This window comes from Martes martes (assembly GCF_963455335.1).
Source record: "Martes martes genome assembly, chromosome: 11".
Taxonomy (NCBI): Eukaryota; Metazoa; Chordata; class Mammalia; order Carnivora; family Mustelidae; genus Martes; species Martes martes.
In genome coordinates this window covers 104,748,938-104,774,975 of record NC_137899.1, presented here as the reverse complement: position 1 = coordinate 104,774,975, position 26,038 = coordinate 104,748,938, and the positions used below count along the sequence as shown (strand labels likewise).

The 26,038-nt window shown below is 45.5% G+C and overlaps 1 protein-coding gene across 5 annotated transcripts in view; it reads right to left on the bottom strand.

The window, feature by feature from the left end:
- DPP6 (dipeptidyl peptidase like 6) overlaps nt 1-26,038 on the bottom strand; it is a gene marked incomplete at its 5' end in the record, with an annotated part of 869,135 nt that overhangs the window by 319,775 nt on the left and 523,322 nt on the right. For all 5 annotated transcript variants that reach the window (XM_080819089.1, XM_080819091.1, XM_080819088.1 and 2 more), the window contains one exon: nt 15,156-15,270. In XM_080819089.1, the coding sequence (XP_080675215.1) occupies nt 15,156-15,270 (115 nt within the window). The remainder of the gene's footprint in view (nt 1-15,155; nt 15,271-26,038) is intronic.

Sequence of the window (26,038 nt, the reverse complement as noted above, 5' to 3'; positions counted from 1 at the left end):
CCTAAAAAGAAGTACCATTATTATCTGGATTTGGGTGGTTTATTTAATAGCTTTCTCACTATGTTTCTTTCTGTTTATACCTACTCCCTGGGAAACCGTTAGTAAAGTCATGTTCTGATCGTAGCCCAAGCTGACACCCGAATCTAGCGTCAGAGCTGGTGTGTGTCTTCAGGGATGCCCGACACCACGGTCAGCTCATGTGACCTTCCCAGCTGACACCACGGCGCGTTAGGTGGACAAAGGTGTGTGGTGCTCCCGACAGAGAAGTCGGGGCTGCTAGGGGTGGCTCGTTAAGCCCCAAGTGCCCACATCCTAGTAGCACGTAGCATAGGCCCGTTTTAAGGGAGATTCCATTTCAGGAATCGTCATCGCCTGCGACACAAACTGTACATTTTTTTACTTGAATTTTACTGGCCCTGTTGATCCATCTGCATTTGATTTGGCTCTTTCTATTTGTTTTCTATGAATTGTAAGTAGAATCTGTATCTGTCTCATGCATGTAAGTAAAATCATAAAACTAAATTAAGTCAAGGCAGGGGATGGGGCTTACCCTTTCCTCTTCAGATTCTAAAAACACCCCAATAGGTACCTTACTGGGAACACCCCGCAGTTCCTACTCCACTGGTAGAGATGACAAAGAACCAAATGGTGAAGCTGAGAGTCCTCCAGAGAGGTGGGGGGGCCGGCGTGGCCTCCCCTGTGAGCAGGTTGGGGGGGGAGCGGAGAGTGCAGCGCACCTCTCTCTCTCTCTCTCTCTCTCTCTCTCCCTCGCTCTTACCATCCACAGCGCCTGCCTGTAAGTTACGGCCACTGCAGGACCGGCAAAGGCATTGATTTCCCTTTGTCTTACTTTCCCGTGGCGGCCGCCACAATTCATCACCAATGTGCTTCCTCCAAACAGCCGAGGGAGGGCTGCAGGGGAGCCACTCTCGGCCTCTGCAGCAGCCCTGCGAGCGCCCTGCCTCGGGGCCACGTCACCACCATCCCTGCCTCCCTGGTCCCGTGGCCTTCTCCCCTCTGTCTGTGTCCGATCTCTCTCCGCCTCCCTCTTCTAAAGATACACGTGGTTGCCTTTAGGACTCACGGATAAAGCAGGGACCCCTCCCCCCATCTCAGATGCTTCATTCCATGTCTGCAACAACCCCTGTTGCCATATAAGGTGACCCTCCCTGGTGACACTCCCAGGCCGTGTTCCCAGGTTCCAGGGATTAGAACGCGGCACTCTGGGGAGTCATCCTCTCACCCAGCAGATCCCTCAAGACCTTTCCTCCATCCCCCACTAGCCCCCTACCTTAGAAGGCATCCTCTGAAAACATGACAATCATACATTCGCTGAATTTTCAAAAAAGACGAAAAAGAATCTGGGTAAGGATAAAGGAAGGGAGGAAAAGATCAATAAATCCGAGGCTCTGTAAATGATCTCTCAACCCAGTTTCCGCTCATTTTCAGACCTCACACAAAAGGAATGTGAGGAATAGGCAACAGCCCTCTGAGCAAGCGCCTCCACGTGCTGATTCTGCCGCAGCGATAAAGGTTGTTCCGGCAGGGTTCAAGGTAAGAGTTCTGCCTCGTAGAGAGCGTGGACCGTTGCAGCATGAAACCAAACGCTCCTTGGTGCTCTGACCTGGTTCACTGTGGGCGACTTCTCTCCACTTCTCTGATCTTATCAGACCATCTGTCTCTGTGTTCCTGACCCAGACCTGGTAACTCGACTTAAGACTCCCTAACGGCTGCCTTTGGTTCCTGACTGGCCAGAGTCTTCCCTAAACTATCAGCGACTACACTGGCCAGCTCCTTGTAACAGATGGCCCTGAAGGCTCCCCAGACCCACTTGAACTTGACCAAGAGGCTTTCATCCCAACCAGGCAACCGACTAAAGAAAACCAGAGTGCCGGGAGAAGACTTATCCTTTTCATGGTTTATATGTAACCATGCCTTAAAAATAGGATGCAAAATGTAGCAATGCTTTGAAAAGTGCCCTTTATGGATAAATATGTAGGCACATTTGCTTAGGTTAGATTCCTGAAGCCGGCATGAATAATCATCTACCCCCATCCTTCAGATAAATGGCTCTTTAGTGTAAGAATTCAATAAGTAAGCAAGATGCACCTTGCAATCCTAGAACTAATGATGGAAAGTCAAAGTAGAGACTGTTAAGATTCTCCTAGGGACCCACTTCTCAGGACTTTGGAAGTTTGCAACTAACTATAAGGTTAGCAGCAGTGTAAATTCATTCTCTCTTTTATGAGAATCTGTCAGAACTCCCTCCTTGCACATATGTTTCAGTTTAAGGAATGGTGCAAACTCATTGTTCAAGTTCAAGCGATGAAGACTGCCTTCATAAAATATTTCATAAAAAGGGGGTCTTGCCTCCCTGAGAGCCACTGTACATGTCCAAGTCTGCAGAAGCTGACACTTACAAATACTGACTTTCTCAACTCCCCCTTCCAGCTCTTATATTATTACATAATGTATATAGTAGGCCGTATAATATAGTTGTGGCAAGTAAGCTCTCTTCTGGCTGGCCCCGGAAAAAGACAGAACTACACAAGGCAAGTTCCGTGATTTTCCTTCTCTCCTCTGAGGGTAGGAAATGTGATGCGTGGAGCCAGGGCAGCCACTTTGCCAGCGCGCAGATGGGAACAGCCGAGATCTTTGAGCCACTGAACCACCCTGGGCCTGGCCATGGCTGGGCTTCTCCTTTCTTTCTTTTCTTCCTTCTCTTCCTCTCTTTCTTTTTTCCTTAAAGGCAGGGGGAGAGGCAGAGAGAAGGAAAGAGAGGGTCTCTTTTTTTTTTGAAAAAAAATTTTTTATTTATTTGAGAGAGATGCAGACAGTAGGGGAGGAGAAAAGGAGAGAGAGAGAGAGAATCCTCAAGCAGACTCCCCGCTGAGCACGAAGCCAGCGTGGGTCTCACAACCCTGAGATCATGACCTGAGCTGAAATCGAGAGTGGCCCACTTAACCGACTGAGCCACCCAGACACCCCTGGCCTTCTCTTAAGAAACAATATGACACTTAAGGTTTGAATGATTTTAGTTAGGTATTTAGTTAGGTATTCTGTTGGAAACTAAAATACTTTGTTATTGTAACATCTGGGTTTTGGATAAATGCTCAAGCTGGTCCCTAACCTGGTCCATGGACAGGCTGACCAGGTGTGTGAGCTTCCTGAAGTGAATCCAGCTGGTTATGAGGACGTGTGTGCCCCTTTCCAATGATCAGACGACTTACAGTTTTGTCAGATTCTAAAAACAGTTACAACTTATAAATTGTTACAAAGGACAGGAACCCTTAGACTAGGACCACCTCGAATCCAGCGACAGGCGTTCCACACTCTCCCAACCTGTCACCACCCCATCCCTCCAGCCTTGACTTCTGACACTCATTACATCCCTCCATGGCTTCCCGGCCAGGCACCTTCTGTGTGGCGAGTGCTCCAGGATGATGATGGCTGTGGTGACCCTCCCTCTCAGATCTCCTTCATCTCTCCTGCATCTGTCTTTCAACTTCCTCATCTTCCATAAAACGTTCCACCAATGCTTCCTGTCCTCCTCGATCGCGCCCATATTCTGGTCTGTCATCATAAATACTATCTGCACCATCCCTTTATATAAAGCACTCAGTTCCCTCGGCATTAACAGATTAACTTCATCGGAAACAACAATGACAAGAGCGGCAGCAGCAACGGCAGCAAAAACATGTTTCTATTTCATGACCGGAGTAGCCACCGTTCACCCAATCAGCCAGCTGGCAGGGGGTGTGAACAAAGGAATCTAGAAACACAGCTACAGATGTCCAAGTGAAAGTGAGCAACACCAGAGACCAAGCAAGTCCCTGGTGTGTCCTGTGAAAGGACACCTGTCATAGTCATAAACAGCAGATCAACTCTGATGAGATCGGATTTGGGGGATGAGTTTAATATAGGAAGAAAACACAGAAAATGCTTGGGAGACATAGCCAAATCACCTATTTCTACAAGAAACCATAAAACAGTAAGGTGTATGTTACTTGTTATGATATACACATGTTATTAAATTACTGTTAAGCTACTTTTCAATCGTCACAGATGATGCATAGAGTATATAGAGATTAAAAACTGGGCATCAGCACAACTTAAAATACTAAAATAAATCTCACAAACATTATATTGAACAAAAGAACCAGATGTAAGGAATACATACTACATGATTGTATTAATGCTGTAAATGTAGAAAGTCTAAAAGCACACAAAACTGTTCCATGATATTAGAAATTAGGGGACCTTTGGGAAGATTAATGATGAGAAAACAGGAGAGGAGGCTTCTGGGATGCTGGCTGAATTCCATGTTTTGATCTGGGTCCCAGCTATAGAGCCTTTGAAAATTCACTAGCAATACAACATTATCTGTGTATTTTAAATAAATGCTCAAAAATCAATTGTTCCAGAATTTTTCAAAAACGAGCTTCAAATAAGACGTATCACTACACCCCTATTAGAATGGCCAAAACCCAGAACACTGCCAACACCAGATGCTGGCGAAGACGTGAAGCCACAGAAGTCTCGTTCATTGCTGGTGGGGATGCAGGATGGGGCGGCCAGTTTGGAAGACAGCTGGGAAGTCTCTTACAAAACAAAATACACTTGTAGCATGTATTTCAGTAAACACACTCTTTGGTATTTACCCAAAGAAGCTGAAAATTATGTCTACAAAAACACCCGCGTGTGAATGTTCAGAGCAGCTTTGCTCATAATTGCCAACACCTGGAAGCAACCAACATGTCCTTTGGTGGGTGGACGCATAAACAAACTGTGGTCCACCCAGACCATGGGATACTACTCAGCACTGAAAAGAGATGAGCTGTGAAGCCATGAGAAGGCATAGAAGAACCTTAAAAGCCTATTGCTTAAATGAAAGAAGTCTCCATATTGTATGGTTCCAACTGTATAACATTCTGGAAAAGGCACGACAGCAGAGACAGTAAAAACACCACTGCCAGGGGTTATGGGGGAGGGAGGGGTGAACAGACAGACCAGAAAGGGTTCTTGGAGCAGCGGAGCTCTTCTGTAGAATACTGTAATGGTGGATGCGTGCCATCACACATTTGTCCAAGCCCATGGCACGCACAACACCAACAGTGCACCTTTTTTTTTTTTTTTAAGATGTGCTCCGTATATACAATGGAATATTACTCAGCCATCAGAAAGGATGAACACCCAGCTTTTGTATCAACATGGACAGGACTGGAGGAGATTCTGCTGAGCGAAATAAGTCAAGCAGAGAGAGTCAATTATCATATGGTTTCACTTACTTGTGGAGCATAAGGAATAACACGGAGGACATGGGGAGATGGAGAGGAGAAGGGACTTGGGGGAAATCAGAGGGGGAGATGAACCATGAGAGACTGTGGACTCTGAGAAACAAACTGTGGGTTTTGGGGGGGTGGGGGTTGGGTGAGCCTGGTGTTGGGTATTAAGGAGGGCACGGACTGGATGGAGCACTAGGTGTTACACGCAAACAATGAATCCTGGAACACTGCATCAAAACTAATGATGTACTGTATGGTGACTAACATAATAAAAAAATAAAAAAATTAAAAATTAAAAAAATTTTAAAAGATTTGTTATTTTAGAGAGAGTGAGAGTGAGGGGAGGGAAAGGCAGGGAGAAAGCAAAACTTAGGCAGACTCCATGTTGAGCATGAAGCCTGACACAGGGCCCAATCCCACGACCCTGAGATCAAGACCTAATCTGAAATAAAGTCAGAAGCTTAACTGACTGAGCCACACAGACACCCCACCGAGAGGGCACCTTGATGTAAACTATGAACTTCAAGTGATAATGATGGGCCAATGAAGGTCCATCCATTGTAGAAGCATGCCGCTCCAGAGGGGACTGACAAGAGGTAGGGGAAGCTGTGCGTGCCTGGGGGCAGAGGGTGTCTGGGGAAACTGTACCTGACTCTCAGTTTGGCTGTGAATCCAACTGCCTAAAAAAAAAACAAAAAACCTGCCAAAAAACAGTCTCTTAAAAAAAAAAAAAAACCATGGAAATTTTATTATAGAACGTCCTTTGTTAACTAGCAGTCACACCTCTGAAGTGGAGGGATTCTCTCGAATGTAATTTTAATATGGCTCTTTTCCACACAAACCCTCTTCGTCTTATTTTTAGTCTGGTGTACATTCAGAACACTTGATTAAATGTCTGACTTGCTTGCACCTACTCTCTCCTGGAGGAGAATCCAATTTATGAGCCGTGCTGGCTAATTTGCTGGATTTCACTCCCTCTCCGTAAAGCCTATCGGGTCCAATTGAAAATTAAAAAAAGATAAGCTGAGAGTTAGCAAAGCACTTACAGACATTGGACCTAAACCAGGGATGAAATTTCAACTCCATAAAAATAATCTCTATGCTCCCTCCCACCCAAAAGACTCATGAGTCTCACATTCCGATAACCTCCGCATGGGCTCAGCCCAGAGTCTACTGTCACAGGGACCTTCAAATGTCCAAGGCTTTACGGTTACACGCCACCTCACAGTGTTCTAGCATTTTCCATTGGAAACTGTTGTCCATCTTCTCTAATGTGAAAATCCGTAAGGTCAACCGTCAGGGCTGCTTTAATGACTTTGCTGGGTTTTTCAGCTCCTACGACATTAACTGTGACACCAGAGAACAGCAATTGTCCTTTTCATCAGAATGCAAGAACTGTAGCTGCCCAAAAAGTCACAGACTCTGTGTGACCTAATGTAGGCACATATTAAATATCTGAAAATAAAAAAAAAAAAGGTAACTCTGAGTCTATTGTGCCAAAGAGAAATTTCGAAAAGAGCACAGACTAGCAAGGGAGAAGTGAATGACAAAATTGAAAAGGACACATTCTCATTTGGCTAGTCCCTTCGGAAGTGAGATTGCCTTAAACACATTTAATTTGATCTTTAAAATGTAAATTGTGCATAACTGGTGGTAATTAGACAGCACTACAGAAAAATGTACTTGTCATTCAGAACGATTACCATAAGGCCCTTCAAGATCCTGGGTACCACCAGGGCTTCCATGTGACTCTTCCTACCAAAATGGAAAGGGGACCCACACGAATGCGGGAATGTTTCTATCAAAAGGCTAGACCCAGTTGAGTCCAAAATGGATTTTCTGGGCAAGTAAAAAGCAGGTACTGCGATTTGAGTTTCAACAAACCAGAATATAAGACTAGAAACTGGCAGTCAGTGAAAAAGATTATTTTATTAAAAGTACCTCCTACTTATCAAAGTCAACATCCAAAGAATAATCCAATCAAGAAATGGGCAGAAGACATGAACAAACATTTCTGCAAAGAAGGCATCCAACTAGCTCACAGACACATGAAAAAATGCTCACATCACTTGACATCTGGGAAATACAAAACCACAATGAGATACCACCTCACACCAGTCAGAATGGCTAAAATTAACAAGTCAGGAAATGACAGATGCTGGCGAGGGTGTGGAGAAAGGGGAACCCTCCTACACCGTTGGTGGGAATGCAAGCTGGTGCAGCCACTCTGGAAAACAGTATGGAGGTTCTCAAAAAGTTGGAAATAGAGCTACCCTATGACCCAGCAATCGCACTCCCCCAAAGATACAAATGTAGTGATCTAAACGGGCATGTGCACCCCAATATACAATAGCCAAACTATGGAAAGAGCCTAGATATCCAACGACAGATGAATGGATGAAGATGATGTGATACACACACATACATACACATGCACAATGGAACACTACTCGGCCATCAAAAATAAAATCTTGCCATTTGCAATGACATGGACGGAACTAGAGGGTATTGTGCTAAGTGAAATACATCAGTCAGAGAAAGACAAATACCACATGATCTAACTCATATGTGGAATGTAAGAAACAAGACAGAGGATCATACAGAAAGAGAGGAAAAAATTAAAGTGAGACGAAACCAGAGAGGGAGACAAATGATAAGAGACTCTTAATCATAGGAAACAAACTGAGGGTTGCTGGAGGGGAGGCAGCTGGGGGGATGGGCATTAAGGAGAGCATGTGATGTGATGAGCACTTATATAACACTGGGTGTTATAGAAGACTGATGAGTCACTGACCTCTACCTCTGAAACTAATGTTACACTATATGCTAATTAACTAAACTTAAATTTTTAAAAAAGCACCTACTATATTTTCTAAGTAAGTCTACCAAAATGGAGGCAAAGCTGGGTGGGAAGGCACCCAGGATGACACAAAAATTTGCATGGTGTTATCATCACTAGGACTCTCCTCTCCTTAAGGCTGTACTTTGTTCGTCCCTCACCCAGTGGAAGCCACCACTGCCCTTAGTAGGGCTCACAGTCATTAGGTCAGTGACTCAGTGATGGGCACCACTCAACTGGCCTTACCCAAGCCTACCTAGACTTCTCATTTGTTTTCATTTCCACTTCACATGTCTGTGAAATTCTCCTCATGCACGTTCCTTGTCTTCCTCATTTTTTTTGTTATGTTACGTTAGTCCCCATACCGTATGTCATTAGATTCTGACGTAGTGTTCCAACATGCATTGTTTGCCTATAACACCCAGTTCTCCAGGCAACCCATGCCCTCCTTCACACCCATCACCAGACACTAAGCTCTCAGGAAGAGCATTTGTATCTCTTTTTCTCACCGTTCATCCAACACTGAACTAGATGCTCTCAGCCCCCGAGAGGGGAGCATTAGTGTTTGACCAAGGGGTACATCCTGTTGGTGGACTCAAGGATGCTCTGCAGGTCCGTGGATCTGAGAAAGTTCTGGAACCAGGGACAGGTTGGGCAATTTGACATTCTCTCCTGCCTGACTGAACTTTGATTGCCAAAAGCCAGCACTGCACCCCAGGATGGTGGAGGCAAAAAGCCCATGGTGGGAGGGGACAGCAGGACCTTTGCTACTGAACAGGCATGGCTGATCATCCCAACCCCAGCATACACGCTCCCTGGGCAGCACAACCTGTAAAATGAAATACCAGCTACCGAAGCCCAACAGAGCCCAAGGGTTAGGCCAGGCTCAGCCACATTTGTATCTTAACAGAAGCATGAAAGAAATTCTGCTCTTCAAAGCCTTTTCTGGAATTCAGGGATGCACTCCAGCACCGTCACCAGCAGATGCCTCCTGCCCATTCTTGTTGCCCCTGACAACTGGCCGCCAGCATTCAAAGAGGGAATGGTTACAGAGACAATATTCTCCATTGCAGAAGGCTCACTGCTGCCCGGGAGCTGAATGTCAATGATTCCCAGGGCTAGCGGCGGCATACGGGAGGCTGGGACATGCTTCCCTATGCAGTGGAGAAGACTGAAGGAACGCTCTCTCTGTGGTGTTGCGTGGGCACAAGGAAGAAAGGGTCCAGGGCTGGTTTGGAACTTATTCAGCGAGAACATTTAGCACCGAGCCTCGCTGATGGACTGTTGGGGAGAAGGGAGCTCAGGGTGGGCGCCCTTTTACTTCCCTTTCAAGTAACAGCTGCAGGGGCCCTAGGACTCTGGGTGACACGGACACTCGTGTGCCTTGGGAGGGCGGCAGCCACCGCAAACTACTTAAAACACTGTTGCTTTCTAAGTCCCCAGTCCAGTGCTGGACAGCCACAGAATCCACTGTTCAATAATCATTTTCTTGTATAAAACAGCGTTCTGTTTAAGGAAAAGCAAAGGTAGGAACACGTACTCCATGAATCCCAAGGAAGACCTGATTCCCTCCACATTAAAAGTACGTGGTTGCTGAACTCTCCAGCTAAGGTGAATCATCGTCAGAAATCACAAAATAGAACAAAATAGAATCCATTCCCCACCCCACCCCCCAATCAGTCAGATGCGCCATATTGAATCCTGAGTCCCCCTGCTCCAGGTTTTTTATAATGTTCCCAATATCATGTAAACTAACAGCTCAAGTGAGATGAAGTTCATGTACTATGAAGTTCCACTTTTTAATATGTACAATTCAGTAGTTCTTGGTGTATTAACCGAGCTGTGACTCTATCACCACTCTCAAATTCCAGAATATTTTCATCATTCCCAAAAGAAATCTTATTCTGATGCACCCATGTAGGTTATCCACTGGATCAAATGTACCATCAGGTGGGGATGCTGGTGACCAGGGAGGCTGTACGTTGTGTGGGGACAGGCGGTGTATGGGAAATCTCTGTGACTTCCTCTCAATTTTTCTGTGAATCTAAAGTTTCTCTAAAAATACAGTGTCATTAAAAAAAAAAAAAAAAAAAAAGAGGAGCGCCTGGGTGGCTCAGTGTGTTAAAGCCTCTGCCTTCAGCACAGGTCATGATCTCAGGGTCCCGGGATCGAGCCCTGCATCGGGCTCTCTGCTTGGTGGGGAGCCTGCTTTCCCCTCCCTCTGTCTGCCTACTTGTGATCTCTCTCTCTGTCAAATAAATAAAAAATTAAAAAAAAAAAAGAAATCTCATACTTACTAGCAGTTACTTCTTACTATCCCCATCTCCAGCCCCTAGCACCCACGAATGTACCTCAATCTCTATGCATTTGCCCATTCTTGGATCATATGGGATGTGGCCTTTTGGGTCTAACTTCTTTCACATAGCATAATATCTTCAAGTTTCATCCATGTTGTAGTATACATCAGAGATTCATTCTTTTGTATAGCTGAATAATATTCCCCCGTATGGATATACCACATGTGTTCATCTGTTCACTAGGTGAAGGACAATGGGCTGTTTCTTCCTTTTTGGCTGTTAGGAATAATGGTGCTATGGACATCCATATGCAAGTTTCTGTATGAACATACGTCTTCAGTTTTTTCAGGTATATACATGGGAGTGGAATCACTCAGTCATACACTAACTTACGTTTAGTTTTGAGGAACTACTGAACAGTTTTCCACAGAGTCTACACAATTTTATATTCCTACTAATAATGTCTGAAGTTTCCCATTTTTCCACATCCTTACCAATACTTGTTCTTTTCCTTTTTTTGTGTTTGTGTTTGTTTTTATTGCCGTCCTAGTGAGTATGAAGTAGGGTACTGTGAGTTTGATTTGCATTGCCTCGATGATTAATGATGTCGAACATCTTTTTTTTTATGCCTATTGGCCATTTATATTTCTTTGGATAAATGTTTTCGAAATTCTCTGGTTGTTTTTAGTTGAATTATTTCTCTCTTTGTTTTGAGTTATAGTAATTCTTTATACAATCTGGACATTAGACCTTTACTGAACATTTATCTTGCAAATATTTTCTCACATTATGTGGGTTGTCTTTTCACTCTCTTGATAGTGTCCACTGATGCACAAACATTTTTAAGTTTGATAAAGTCCAATTTATCTATTTTTTTCTTTGGTTGCTTATGCTTCTGGTGTCAAATCTAAGAAACTGTTGCCTAACCCAAGGTCATAAATATATGCCCCTAAGTTTTCTTCAAGAATTTTATACTTTCAGCTTTTTTATTGGCTTGTTGATCCACATTGAGTTGATTTTTGTACATGGTGTGAGGTAGGGCTCCAACTTTTCTCTTTTGCATGTGGATATTCAGTTGGGCAAGCACTATTTGTTGAAAAGACAATTCTTCCCCCATCCAAAGATCTTGGCGCCCTTGTCAAAAATCAATTGGCCATAGATGTATGGGTTTATTTCTGCGTTCTATTCCATTAAACTATATGTGTATACTTATGCTGGTACCATCATTACTATAACCTTAGAGTAAGTTTTAAAATCAGGAAATATAAGTACTTTAACCATTCTTTTTCAAGGTTGTTTTGGCTATTGAGTCCCTTGTATTTTCATATGACTTTTGAAATCAGCTTGTCTATTTCTCCAATAAGGCAACTGCAATTTTTACAAAGATTGGATTGAATCTATAAATGTATTTGGGAAGTATTGCTATGATACCAATATTAGACCTTCTAATCCATAAATACAGAGTATCCTTTCATTTATGTAGGTCTTCTTTGATTTCTTTTAATTATGTTTTTTGATTTTTCAGTGCACAAGCTTATACACCTTCTGTTAAATTATTCCTAAGTACTTTATTCTTTTCAAAACTGTTGTAGGTAGAATCAATTTCTTTTTTTTCTTTTAATTAAATTTTTTATTTATTTTCAGCGTAACAGTATTCATTGTTTTTTCACCACACCCAGTGCTCCATGCAATCTGTGCCCTCCCTAATACCCACCACCTGGTTCCCCCACCCTCCCACCCCCGCCCCTTCAAAACCCTCAGGTTGTTTTTCAGAGTCCATAGTCTCTCATGGTTCACCTCCCCTTCCAATTTCCCTCAACTCCCTTCTCCTCTCCATCTACCCTTGTCCTCTATATTATTTGTTATGCTCCACCAATAAGTGAAACCATATGATACTTGACTTTCTCTGTTTGACTTATTTCACTCAGCATAATCTCTTCCAGTCCTGTCCATGTTGCTACAAAAGTTGGGTATTCGTCCTTTCTGATGGAGGCATAATACTCCATAGTGTATACGGACCACATCTTCCTTATCCATTCATCCGTTGAGGGGCATCTTGGTTCTTTCCACAGTTTGGCGACCGTGGCCATTGCTGCTATAAACATTGGGGTACAGATGGCCCTTCTTTTCACTACATCTGTATCTTTGGGGTAAATACCCAGCAGTGCAATTGCAGGGTCATAGGGAAGATCTACTTTTAATTTCCTGAGGAATCTCCACACTGTTCTCCAAAGTGGCTGCACCAGTTTGCATTCCCACCAACAGTGTAAGAGGGTTCCCCTTTCTCCACATCCTCTCCAACACACGTTGTTTCCTGTCTTGCTAATTTTGGCCATTCTAACTGGTGTAAGGTGGTATCTCAATGTGGTTTTGATTTGAATCTCCCTGATGGCTAGTGATGATGAACATTTTTTCATGTGTCTGGTAGCCATTTGTATGTCTTCAATGGAGAAGTGTCTGTTCATATCTTCTGCCCATTTTTTAATATGATTATCTGTTTTGTGTGTGTTGAGTTTGAGGAGTTCTTTATAGATCCTGGATATCAACCTTTTATCTGTACTGTCATTTGCAAATATCTTCTCCCATTCCGTGGGTTGCCTCTTTGTTTTGATGACTGTTTCTTTTGCTATGCAGAAGCTTTTTATCTTGATGAAGTCCCAGAAGTTCATCTTTGCCTTTGTTTCCTTCGCCTTTGGAGACATATCTTGAAAGAAGTTGCTGTGGCTGATATCAAAGAGGTTACTCCCTATGTTCTCCTCGAGGATTCTGATGGATTCCTGTCTCACGTTGAGGTCTTTTATCCATTTCGAGTTTATCTTTGTGTACGGTGTAAGAGAATGGTCAAGTTTCATTCTTCTACATATAGCTGTCCAGTTTTCCCAGCACCATTTATTGAAGAGACTGTCTTTTTTCCACTGGATATTTTTTCCTGTTTTGTCAAAGATTATTTGACCATAGAGTTGAGGTTCCATATCTGGGCTCTCTACTCTGTTCCACTGGTCCATGTGTCTGTTTTTATGCCAGTACCATGCTGTCTTGGTGATCACAGCTTTGTAGTAAAGCTTGAAATCAGGTAACGTGATGCCACCAGTTTTATTTTTGTTTTTCAACATTTCTTAATTAAACTTTTAGATTGCTCATTGCTAATGGATGGGAATATAAATGACTTCTGTATACTGATGTTATATTATCCAGCCTTGCTGCATTTGTGTGTGTGTGTGTGTGTGTGTGTGTGTGTGTTCCTTAAAATTTTCTATATACAAGTTCATGTCATCTATGAGTAGAGATTGTTTACTTCTTTCTTATCTGTATTTTTCCCCCTTGTATTGTCTTGGTTAGAATCTCTAATAGAATGTTAAATAGAAATCGGAGATTAAGCATCCTGGTCTGTTCCTGATCTTAGGGAAATGCTTTCAATCTTTCACCAGTAAGTGTGATATTAGCTATGGATTTTTTTTTTTTCATACATGCTCTTTATCAGGTTGAGGAGGTTTCCACTAGCTTGTTGAGTCTTTTGTTATGAAAACATTTTGGACTTCACAAATGTCAGCTCTGTGGGTTCCTTCCACCCCTTTATTCTATTAATATGTATATATTTTATATTGATTCTCATGCATTAAATCAAATTTTCTTTCCTGGGATAAATCACATTTGGTTAAGGTGTATAATCCTTTTTATCTGTTGCTGGATTTGGTTTGCTAGAATTTTGTTGAGATTTTTACATCTATATTCATAAGGGATATCGGTTATAGTTTGCATTTCTTGTGATACCTCTACCTAGTTTTGGCTTCAAGGTATGGATTTCTCTTTTTGTCATTGAGGTTTTAGAATCTTTTAAATGTACATCATCATTTCCTTGTACTTCTTGTAAAAATATAAAATTTGTGTATGTATGCTTGTATGTATGTATTTATTTACTTATTGATACATTTCAACGTATCTACTTCTTTTTCCATCCTAAGGCCTTATACCTGGGCAGTCCATTTACTGAGGGTTAGAACTGTGTTTTTTTGTTCAAACAATTAGGAATCTAATGTGACAGTGAGAATGTGGCCAGAGTGGTGGCTACATTTACAGGAGTGTAATTGCCAGTGGTAATGTTACAGGAAAATCTTCCTTCATTCCTTAACCTCATACCCCATCACAACCTGCTTCCCATCTCACCTTCTTCTGAACTTCCTCATGATGGACCTCTCTCTCCTCCAAGCTCCCACGGCACTTATTTTTGAAACATTCAATGACACAGGTGTGTACACATTTTTGCTGTAGGTTTTTGCTGAAGGTTTTTGTGTGTTTTTTCTTCCCTGTGAGATTCCTGGCTCTTTCTGATACTTCTGTTATTTCATGAAGTACTTCTGTTCTTAGTTCACACTCCATGTATGTCGTTTCAATAATTTTTAAAATCCATCTTTGATACAGTAGCTATGAATTCCATGAGCTCCATATACTTGTTATCTTTATAATGTCCCTGTCTTTAAGCTCATCAAGCGTGAATAAGTAATTATGAATTTTAATATGTGCCAAGCATTTCTATCTAGCTAACAAGTATATGAACGAATTCAAAGCATACAAAATGGATTTTTTTCATTGAAACATATTAACCATTTAACAATATGACACAATGAGAATTAGAACCTGGGAAAAATATGTAACAGGCAGTTACTTAGAAAAAAATTGCAACGCACAGCTCGGCACTTTCTCCCATCCCGCTTTTCCAAGAATACACGTAAGTACCTGGCGTCAGCAGTATGACCGAGGTGACGATCAGGGAGCAGATGACCAGAATCACGAGGAGAGCGATTGCTATGCCCTTCCAGTTTCTTTGGGGAGGGTTGCTCCCCACCAGCTCCTAGAAACAACAACAGGAAAGAGAAACCCAGTGAGTGAAGTAAAGAAATGAAATAAACCAAATGAATACATTCTGATTCAAGAGCCACCACACCAAAGAGTGAAGGAGGCACATTCTCATCCTTGAAGCTATGAGTAGCTCCTCTCTCCGCCCTTCTGCCTCCTGCTCTCGTCCCCGTACCAGAGCAGAACCCGATGTCAAGAACAAATGTCATAGTATATTATGTTTACAGTTTTGTTGACAACTGACTCGCTCTCCACTCAGGACACTGGGTTCCACAACACGGGGCAACTGTGGCCCTTCTTTTCATGACAGTCAACCTCCCAACCCCACTGAGTCAAACCCAGGTACGATGAACATTGCCGGCTCCAAGTCCCCTCTCATCTTCCTTCTCACTCACATCCACACTGCTCACTTCTACTTCAGGGTACTAGACCTGGCCATTTATTTAGCACGTCCTGTATGCCAAGTGTAAGTAACCTGGACCCACGGCTCACAATCTGAAGCACCTTCTTCCTTCTGTAGAACCTCAAGAAAGGCTTCAAGATTGCCCAGATCTCTTCATTGGGTGATTTATTTATACCTATTCTAGATTTTAGTCCCTCCCAGGAGCTGTGTTTGCATTGTCACAGGGGTTAGGGATGGGGTGAAGAATGTGGGGACATTGCTGAGGTGTGCTAATCGTTGGATAGATCTAGGAAGCTAATAGGGCATATTGGCTGTTGAAACCAACTTTCAACTCCTTTCAAATTAGGGTGCTCATAAAATTTACATTCCAAGCGGGGATCCTTTGAGACACAAAGGGGCTAATATTTATAATTAACAATTAATAAACATAATAGCTTATATTGATAAAAATTATCATTACTTATACAAGAGCAACTGGTACTCCCCAAGGCCAATAAAGACATATGGTCCTACTGCAAATGGTCCACTGCTCCTTCCGCCCGTAAACACGTCACAAGACATAATTACAACTCATATTAACGCCAAGTCAAGATTAAGTAGAATAGAGGTGGCCTCAAAAAGTAGATAATGCAAGACCCAAATACAGCTTCATCCAAAACTCAAAGTTCATTAGAATGCAGCAAATTTCTGCAAATTGAAATAAAGGTACTATTAAATGGAGGATGGCAAATAATTAATAATTGACATGCACATATTCAATACTGGCTATCTAGAAGAGAATTCTGAGGTCCACTGCCATCTTAGCAAGAAAGGATTTTATAGTTGTTTAGAAATTTCTACCAATCTTACTTGCTATCCAGAATTTATCTATTAAGAAGTGGCTTTTTAAAGCTTAAAAATGATAAGAAGTTACATTGAGCTGATCTCATTTCTGAATGGAGAGAGTTTCCTAGGCAAGAGAATCACTGGCCAATAACAAGGAGAAGTAATCATACTTTGCTGATTCAGCAGTTTTTCACTTTGCCCAAGTTTATAAAGAAAATTTGAAAATCCATCAAATTTGTGAATAGCATAAATCTTGAAACAGCAGTATTCATATGAACAGGGTAGTACACGTAATGTCTCACAGACCCTGGTGGACATTTTTTTTCTTTCTTTTTCTTCCTTCCTTCCTTCCTTCTTTGCTTCCTTCCACACTCCCTCCCTTCCTCTCCCCTCCTCCTCTTTCTTCCTTCCTTTGTTCGAGAGAGAGAGAGTACAAGTGCCTGAGAGAGGGGAGGGGCAAACAAGAGGGAGAGAGAGAATTTAAGCAGCTGCACACCCGGTGTGGAGCCCTAGGAGACACGGGACTCGATCTCACAACCCTGAGATCATGACCTAAACTGAAATCAAGGGTCAGAGGCTTAACTGACTGAGCCACCCGGTCACCGCTCTAGTGGACATTTCACAAACACTGCTCATATAAAATCCCAGGGTAACAATCAAACTGGAATATTTTGATAGTCAAGACCAAATCTTATTCAAGATCCAGAATAATAAAATTAATGGACTGTCTTCATCAGCTCAGACAGTTGATATCTTTTTAATCTTGTTGTTAATAATGAACTCGAACTCTAAAATCTGTTCTAAACACATCTATTAAATACACTGGTTTATGAGTTATGAGGAACCCTAAGACCTTCTCTTTGTGTCAATTTCTTGACGAGCTAGTAGTGCAGGCGATTTACTTGTAGAAGTGTCCTTGCACCCATGTTGTAGTGACACAGGTTCTTCTGAGACTCAGTGGGCCCCTCAGTAGACCCAGTACATCCACAGCGTGAAGTCCATGTCTAGGCTAGACGGTGTCAGAGTGTCTGCCAAGATGACCAGAAGATGGGGACGTCTGCTAAACATGTCACGTAAAGGAAGAGTCCAGCCTCAAAAGCTGAATACTTAAGAGTCTTCATCCACTTGAACTATCACGTGGGAGACAGAGGAGACTTCCTCTGTACAGTTTCAGAAAGTAGAATTGTGCTTCAGTACAACTTTAAAGTTCCCAACCATTAGTACCGCCTCATGATAGAATGAGCTGCTTGACCAGGAACTGCAAAGGCTGGTGAACACGTAACGGGGGTCCTGGAGGTCTTGTCCTTCCAGAAAGGAAGGTGGAAATAAATGTCTTATAATGACCAATAGAGTAAAAATTCTATGAACACATGGAGGATGGAAGAGAGAGATGCAAAGCTGTGAGGTTGTTACTCAAGGGTAGGAAATGGAAAGGAGGCAAGGGCTTCTGGAGAGGGGACCGACGCTCTGCTTCCTCCTGTTCACTGGACTAAGAGAATACTGGGCACTGACAACCAGTGCAGTATATAGTATTGAAATGGAGAATGTACGGTAGATAACCAGACAGGAAATGACAGTGTAGCCCACTCCAGTAAAGTTATTCTGGGTCAATGACGCCCTCCCTCCCTCCTTCCTTCCCTCCCTCCCTTCTTCCTCTCCTGTTTTTCATGGTGGGGGAGAGAACAGGGAGGGGGGAGGGTCGGAGGCAGAGGGAGAGAGATTCCTGAGTGGGCTCAATGCTCAGCACAGAGCCTGACGTGGGCTCCATCTCAGGACCCTGAGATCACACCCAGAGCGGAAACCGAGAGTCAGGTGATCAACCCACCGAGCCCACCTAGGCGCCCCAACGACACCATGTCGTAAGGACAAACGCACCGTATTGCCCTCCAGGTGGCATTCTCACACACTGCAGAAGTAAGGCTATTTTACCCGCATGAAAGCAGATATTCTTTATTAAATTCCATTTTCATTTGCCAAATTTCACTTTTCACAGCACCGGTAATTTCTTCTTTAACTGACACAAACACTACTGTAACGATACTAATAGGAAACAAGGTAGGGAGGAAACAAGTCGCGTGCAATCGTGCTAATCCAAGGAAACAGAACTCCTCATTTTCCCCGTCTTCCTTTGTAGTCATGGTCTATCTGCACGTTTAATTCCCACATGGGCGTAACCAGAGCATGGAGACATTTCTTGAGTTAGAATGCAGATGAATTTGTGCTTCCTTGAACATCTCATTTGGCTCCCAGATTCAAACGACTCCCTCATCTTAACGTGCAGGAGCTGACTTATGGAAAATCTGCGTAGCGCTGACCCTGCTTCCCATGAAGGACAAGACAAGTTAATAAATTATCCCCTGAAACGCTAAGCTTCAGTAGTGCATTTCTTGGCAGAATTATATATTTTTGCCTAGAACAGTGAAAATGAGACTGTATGACATTCCCTGTTCTGTTTGGTACCACAGGCTTATCTCGGAGACCCAGTAAAATGGAAGAGCACGTCTACAATGAGTGGTTTGCTGTCACGAGGTGATCAAACCTTTCACCCATCCATCCATCCGTTCAGCCATCCATCCGTCCACCTGTCCATCTCTCCGTCCATCCATCCACCCATGCACCCACCGGTCCATCCAACACTAGTCTATCCAGTGGCTCCGCTACCAGTCCTGCCCCCAGAACCTTGGGTATAGCAGTGAACAAAACAGACTGCACGGCTATCGATCCAGCAAGCAGAACGGTTCTCACTTTTCCACACTTCCTTCCTTGTATTCTAGTGCAGGGATGGGGCACGAACAATAAATGATGAACTCACTGAGAGAAGAAAAAGGCAGGACAAGGGGCCAAGGAGGGGGTCGCATCCTGTTTGTACATAAGGAGGTCAGAGAGATTTCCTACTGAAGTGACATTTGAACAGAAACTAGAAGAAGAAGTACAGCCGAGAGGAAGGACGTCAGGCTGCTCCGGACTGAACCGTGTCCCTCCTAAACCCAAGTGGAAGCTCGAACCCACAAGGTGATGATACGTGGACAGAGCGCTGCTGGGAGCAAATGAGGGTTACATGAGGTCACGAGGGTGGGGCCCTTAGACGGGATTAGCGCCCTTATGAGAAGAAAGAGCAGAGAGCTTGCCTCCTCTGTCTACACACATGCATGGGGGAAGGACCATGTGAGAGGACACAGCAGAAGGCGCTGCCAGCAACCTACGGAGCAAGGGCCCCCGGGACACTGCAAGCTGCACCTGGACCGTGGGCTTCCGGTCTCCAGGACCGTGGGAAACAAAGCTCGTGGCCCAGATGCACATCTCCCACGTCGGGGACGCTGTGCCTGGTTTCACAGGCAGAGCTCATTTTTCCTCCATCTGGACGCAACCATCACACTTCATAAACGCTTTTCTGGAACACGACTGCGCTACTAAATTATGTATGTGATGTCTGTGTCACCACTGGGCCGCAAACGACTTGTGTGCTGGCGTTCCTGCGCCTGGGACAGAACTGCAGACACCACCGCGCTCCGGGGCTGTGGCCCAGTCCTCCAGGACAGAAGAACGGACACGTGGATGCCTCTAGAAGAAGTAACTTTGTCACTCGCTGGCACGTCTGGCAGAAAAAACACTGTGGATTGACGCCGAAAGCAGAGCAGGGACACACACCCGGCCCCACTGGCGAGGCCATAAACCGCAGCCAGTCCTAACAGATGTGATGCAAAGTGACACCTATCGTTGGCACTTGCCTCGTCCCTAGAGACAGAGTTGCTGCTCACACTTATTCCTAACTCAGGCAAAGAGAAAACAAACCCAACCAAGCGAATGAGAAACAAACTCACCCTTTTCCTAGGCTCTTTGGTTGTTTTAAAAATACAAAATTCACGTTTTCAGAATGTTATTATCTTGGGAATCTGTGATTAGAGCTTGATAGTTTGTGTGTCCGTGGCCCAGCTGAGATGGAAGACGCGGATGGCAGTAACAGCGAAAGGCCCACGGCGTCCTGAGTGTCCGCCAGGCCCCTCCCGTCCGTGCTCAAACCCGACCTGCCGTATCTTGGCCTGAGCTTCCCCCTCCCACGAGACACCCCCTGCTGACTTCATCACACCTTGTGCCTTTTGACGGGGAGTAGAGATTCTCAGAAAATGTCTGAAGTGATTATTCAGAAATTAGAGAAACGGAAGGCTGCAGGGATGGGACAAAAAAGCGAAGAAGGAACGGAGGATGAAAGCAATCCGGTGCCCGGGTGTTAGGAACCAATGCAAGTGTGTTTGGAAACACATTAAAGTTGATAACATTTGTAGAAACGCAAGATACTGCTTCACGATTGATCGCTATTGCTATCAAATAATGCTTCAGTATGATTTGATAACCACTATGGGAAGAACTCAAAAGCACATCAGATTTCTGATACGTTAAAAAGAACAAAAACACAGGGAATGCCATCTCTTTTGGCCACTTCCCAGCTCTCGAAAGGGGAAATGGGTATCATCATCTCTGTCGGGTCCCAGCCGTAGGATGACCTAGGCCACCGCCATGTCACTCCACGGTGAGACACACGTCCCCCAGGCAGCAAATACCCACCCTGAATGTTTCGGGTACACGTCATGGCGTGTTTGTTTTCTGCGAATGTACATATAGTCCCGCTCAGCTAACGGGACCGAAGGGGTCTCGCTTCCAGCGGAGGTGAGGGGAGAAGGGGCCTCACTAAGGTGTCTTCCTAAGGGAGGAAGGTCAGCGGCGGGAAGAGGCAGAAGCCCGAGCAATCGGGTGGCAGCAGGGAAGTGGGGACTGCGGGGACGGCAAAGGTCCAGCCGTGCTGGCCTTGGGGGGGACAGCTGGCAACTGCGCACTTTATTTCCCTTTGCTAAAGGCAGAGGGGTCGACCAGATGGCCCACTCACTAGGGAGGGAGGAAGTGATTTCAATTATTTTCCTTACAGGAGTCCGTCCTGGAGCCTGTCAGCTTCCTCCCCGCCCAGGCGGCCTGCAGAAGTGTATTAAGACGCGAAGACCCCTGGCAGCTCCCGAACCGGAAGAGGCCTTCTCTAGACGATCACCAGACCCAAGTTTAGCTCGTGGGTGGTGTAAGTTGTCTAGAGGACACCCAGGAAGCAGCAGCCAGCGTGGCCTCACACGTCCGGCTGGACCTGGAGACACACGCCAGCGAGCGCGGGGGCAGGGCGGGGGTCACCCCCGATGAAGCCCCGTGTGTTCCGACTGGGCAGGGTCTTCTGTGTCCTGAGACCCTCCCCTCCTCTGGGACTGCTAAACACCTGTGACGCTTCCGCCCGTCGGGTGTCTCCGGGACGCTAGCGGTGCGTTCGCTAGTTTTGACTGGGAGAAATGGAGGGGCCTGTGGTCACCAGATACGAGCCGAGGCCAACTCCCCGGCAATGGCTCTGCGGTGGCAGCAGCACGCGGGCGGGCTGAGCAGCCATTTCGGAGACGCGGGAACCACCACTGTGGTGCGCCTGGGGGCGGCGCTGGTGGGGACAGCCGGGGTCTCGCCCTTCAAAACCCTGTGCTGATTTCACTCGTGAGAGCTTATATTTGGTTGGCAGGCCCTCCTGCTGAGGGTCAGCAGGTAATTAAGAGTCATCCTTATCTTCCTGGAAAGGAGTGGGCGTTCCCCAGGGCGGTCAGACCCACGCTCAGGTCCGCCCCTTCCCCTTGGCTCCTCTCCTGTCTCCTCCTCGCACCCCCTCCCCCCTGCCCCACGACTCGGGCCCCCAGGGGCTCTCCGCGGACCATTCTCTCCTCGTCTGTCACAGACGGATCTGGGATCAGCTCGCCTTTCCTCCCACGAATTTGGAAACTTCTGAAGCTACTTCACACAACATGACTTTGCGTGACCGCCTGTGGGCACGGCACTTTGAAGCCCACGCGGATCAGCGCGACTCTGCCCCCAGAGCGAGCTCCCGCTCCACCAGCCCTGCCGGGGCTTCCAAACAGAACCCAACAGGCAAATTCCTGATGGTCATTATAGGACTTCTAAAACTTCTTCATTATTTTTTACTTCAAACTCCACACCAGAGCTCAAATTACTGCAGACTCTTGACTTTAACCGACGTGTCTAACAGATTGTTTATGAAATTGATTCAAGACGGAAGTGATTCTGACCTTCAGACCTCGGTCTGCCCCGATCTGTTTTGACGGAACCTTTTAAAGGTTTCATACTGCACAACTCACCCAAAGCAACGGTGCTGTGACCTGATCGGCGTCAGAAGTTTCACAAAACTTCAGGCTCCAGAGAAATCCCTTTCAGTGAGAATGTGGCGACGGAAATGAGTCGCGGATTTGCAGTCAAGCACATTTGCGTTCCCCACATTGCGGCCAGTGAGAACAATGACTTACAATCTCCTAACAGCCCCCTTTGCAGAGACGCGCTGAACCCCACAGGCAATTTTAAGACCGATTTTTCTATCCTGGGCAGCATTTTGGCAAGCTCAACTTCCCGATGTCAAAAATCCCCCTCGGGCGCCCCATAAATATTAAGTAACTAACCAACAAGCCTAAAAGGCAGTAACTGTCAGCAATTTCACGGCAGCAACAAAAATAATTTGAGCTCAGTTTTTCAAAAGGGCTTGACACCCTGACACCATCTTCCAGCTCGGCGCAGAAGCTGTTGGAAGGGGCGCCCGGGTGGCTTGGGTCATGATCCCGGGGTCCTGGGATCAAGCCCAGCATCGGGCTCCCTGCTCCATGGGGAGCCTGCTTCTCCCTCTCCCACTCCCCCTGTGTGTGTTCCTTCTCTCGCTGGGTCTCTGTCAAATAAATAAATAAAATCTTAAAAAAAAAAAAAAAGAAGTTGTTTGATTAAACGCCGGGGTGGAATATGTCTCCACGGCTGTCCTCCCCGACCCGTGGGTGCCAGGACCGCATTTCTGCGCCACGAGCCTGGCCCTCCCCTCTGCAGCGACAGGGATGGCCCGGCCTGGGTCAGAAACCCACTCCAGGCTTCCCTGTGGGATCAGAGTCTGACGTTTACTGGAGCTGACGGTCCTGAAACCTGCGGACGGAGAGGGGCAGAGGAAGTGCCCATATCCATATGGCCTGTGGGTTCAGGGGGAAATAGAGCAGCTTTACAGAACGGGGAGAAGGAGCTGGAGAGACAGAGGAACCCAGACAAGAGGCAGACAGAAGGCTTCCTCCTGGTTTTCCATTTCTTTCTTTTTTTTTTTTTTTTAAGATTTTGTTTATTTATTTGACAGACAGAGATCACAAGCAGGCAGAGAGGCTGTCAGAGAGAGAGGGGGAAGCAGGCTCCCTGCTGAGCAGAGAGCCCGATGCGGGGCTCGATCCCAGGACCCTGAGATCAGGACCTGAGCCCAAGGCAGAGGCTCAACCCACTGAGCCACCCAGGAGCCCCAGACATTCCTGTTTCTTTATGAGATTTTTTATCTCCCGTTTTACTTAAGCTAGTTTGAGGGCATCTCTGAAGCTTGGGAACGAAGCAGCTGAACGCAGGGCCACGAAGACACCAGGCCAGCAACGCAAACTGCCTAGAACCTTCCATCTCGCAGACGGCACTGGGCGCTCGCTAAGGAAGTCACACGCCCCAGTTTTTGTGGCATATTCTGGCCAAACCTGCACTCACAACCCAGGTGGTAACTGTAACTACTCACGGGATTATGATTCACAACAATGAATTTGCTGATCTGACATATCATTTTATTTGAAAAGATCCTTTTTTCCACCAGAATGTAACTCTCCTTCCAGCAAAACTCTGAGTGAAACACAGCAGTTACCTCATGAGACCCTCCGTAGTCGACACCCGCCATCACAGACCAGCACTGACGGGCGGCCCCCTCTGTACCGGGGCGGGGGGGGGGGGTCCGAGCTGAAGCAAACGCCAGCCAGGACAGTTGGTGCAACTGCATTTCTGAGTCTGGAGGAGGATGGGGTCTTCTTGATCTCTCTCAGGTACCAAGTCACTCAAAAAGAAAGTTCTCGCATGTTTACACCACAGCTGGCCTAGAATGGGATTTATTAAGTAAATCCGTACTTGACAGCTGTTTTTATAATCAAAAAACGGCCTAATACTGATACTCATTTTCATATAGTTCAGTCTAATGGAAGGATTGGTAGCAACAGGGAAATTACTGGCCACAGAAATACAACTGATCAGCAATCTGGATTCCATCTGCAACTTGAACCCCCCCTTTGACACGTGACCTAACACAGCTCCAGGTTCTGGCGATCGGGACGCAGACATTTTGGGGAGGTCACTGTTTCACCCACCTGGGTGTTCTACGCCGTATAACAGAATGCTACACCTCGACAAAAATACCAGTCTCACACAAGCACAGCACGAATGAATCTCGCAGACAGAATTTTTAGGGACCTGGGCCGGACATAAAGGATCTATGATGAGCACTTTCATTTATGTAAAACCGAACAAGGGGCAAGACGACACTCTAAGGACGGGCTTCATTCTTGGTCTAAGAAGACAAGCAAGAAAGGAATTTCCGTAACATCCAGGATATTGCAGAGCTCAGGACAGTGGGCAGTGGTGATGGGGAAAGGGGGGAAATCCGCGGGAGCTTGGAGGCGCCGGCGGTCGCTCTCTCTCCACCCTGAGAGAGCTCACGGTTCTAGTTTTTACACGTTAATCCAGTTTTTGTCCTGTCCTGTGTCACAGCAGTAAAGGCTGACCGTGGCAGTGAACAGCAACGGTGCAGCTATGCTCTGGCCAGGAGTGGCAAAAGAGAGGGACACCTGCCTGCGCCCCCTCCAGTGAGAGAGAGGGAGAGAGACGGCAGGCCCCTGCAACGCCACGGTGAGATGAGCGCTGAGGACACAAGTCAGGGTGCTCCGGGGGGCATCACGATGGGAGGGCACCAAGGGCTCTCAGGATTTACCTTGAGAGTTGGAGGGTGTGCAGGAGTTAGCCAGGTGAATAGTGGGGGGGGGCGGTTTGCATGTAGGGGGAGCACAGAGAAGCCGGCGTGAGACCTAGTGTGGTGTCACCGGAGCGGGGGCACCCCTAAAACCTGCCTTGGAGACAGTGCCGTGTCTTCTGCGTTTAGCCCTCAATGCAACGAGACGTCACTGAAGGATGTCGTAAGCACCTCTGATAACTTCCAGAAGAAGGCAAGCATTAATTTTTTCATTTGTTTATTGACATCGGCGAAAATGCACTGAAAAGGACCAGGATGAGTTCCGTGGCCCACCGTGCCTTAAAATGTATCAATTATCGGGGCAAGGTGGAATCAAATACCTAACAGGTAAAATATTCACAAAGCAAGTACTAAAATTATCAGGAGAAAACGAACTACACAAACCTGAGCGTGGGATCTCCCATTCCTCTGCTCTTGTCTACCGTCTAAATGTGTTTTCTTTCTAATATTTATTCACCGTGAAAAGCTCGGACATAAATTTCTTTTATGTATCATGGACCATTTACTATAAGTAGAAGGTAGCAACAAATTACAAAATCAATGGTGCGTAGATCTCAGGATGGTAAAACAGCTTTCTAATCATTGCATTTCCATATTCAGGAGGACAACACAGGACTTTAAGACGGCAAGAGCAAGTTTTAAATAACATTTAGC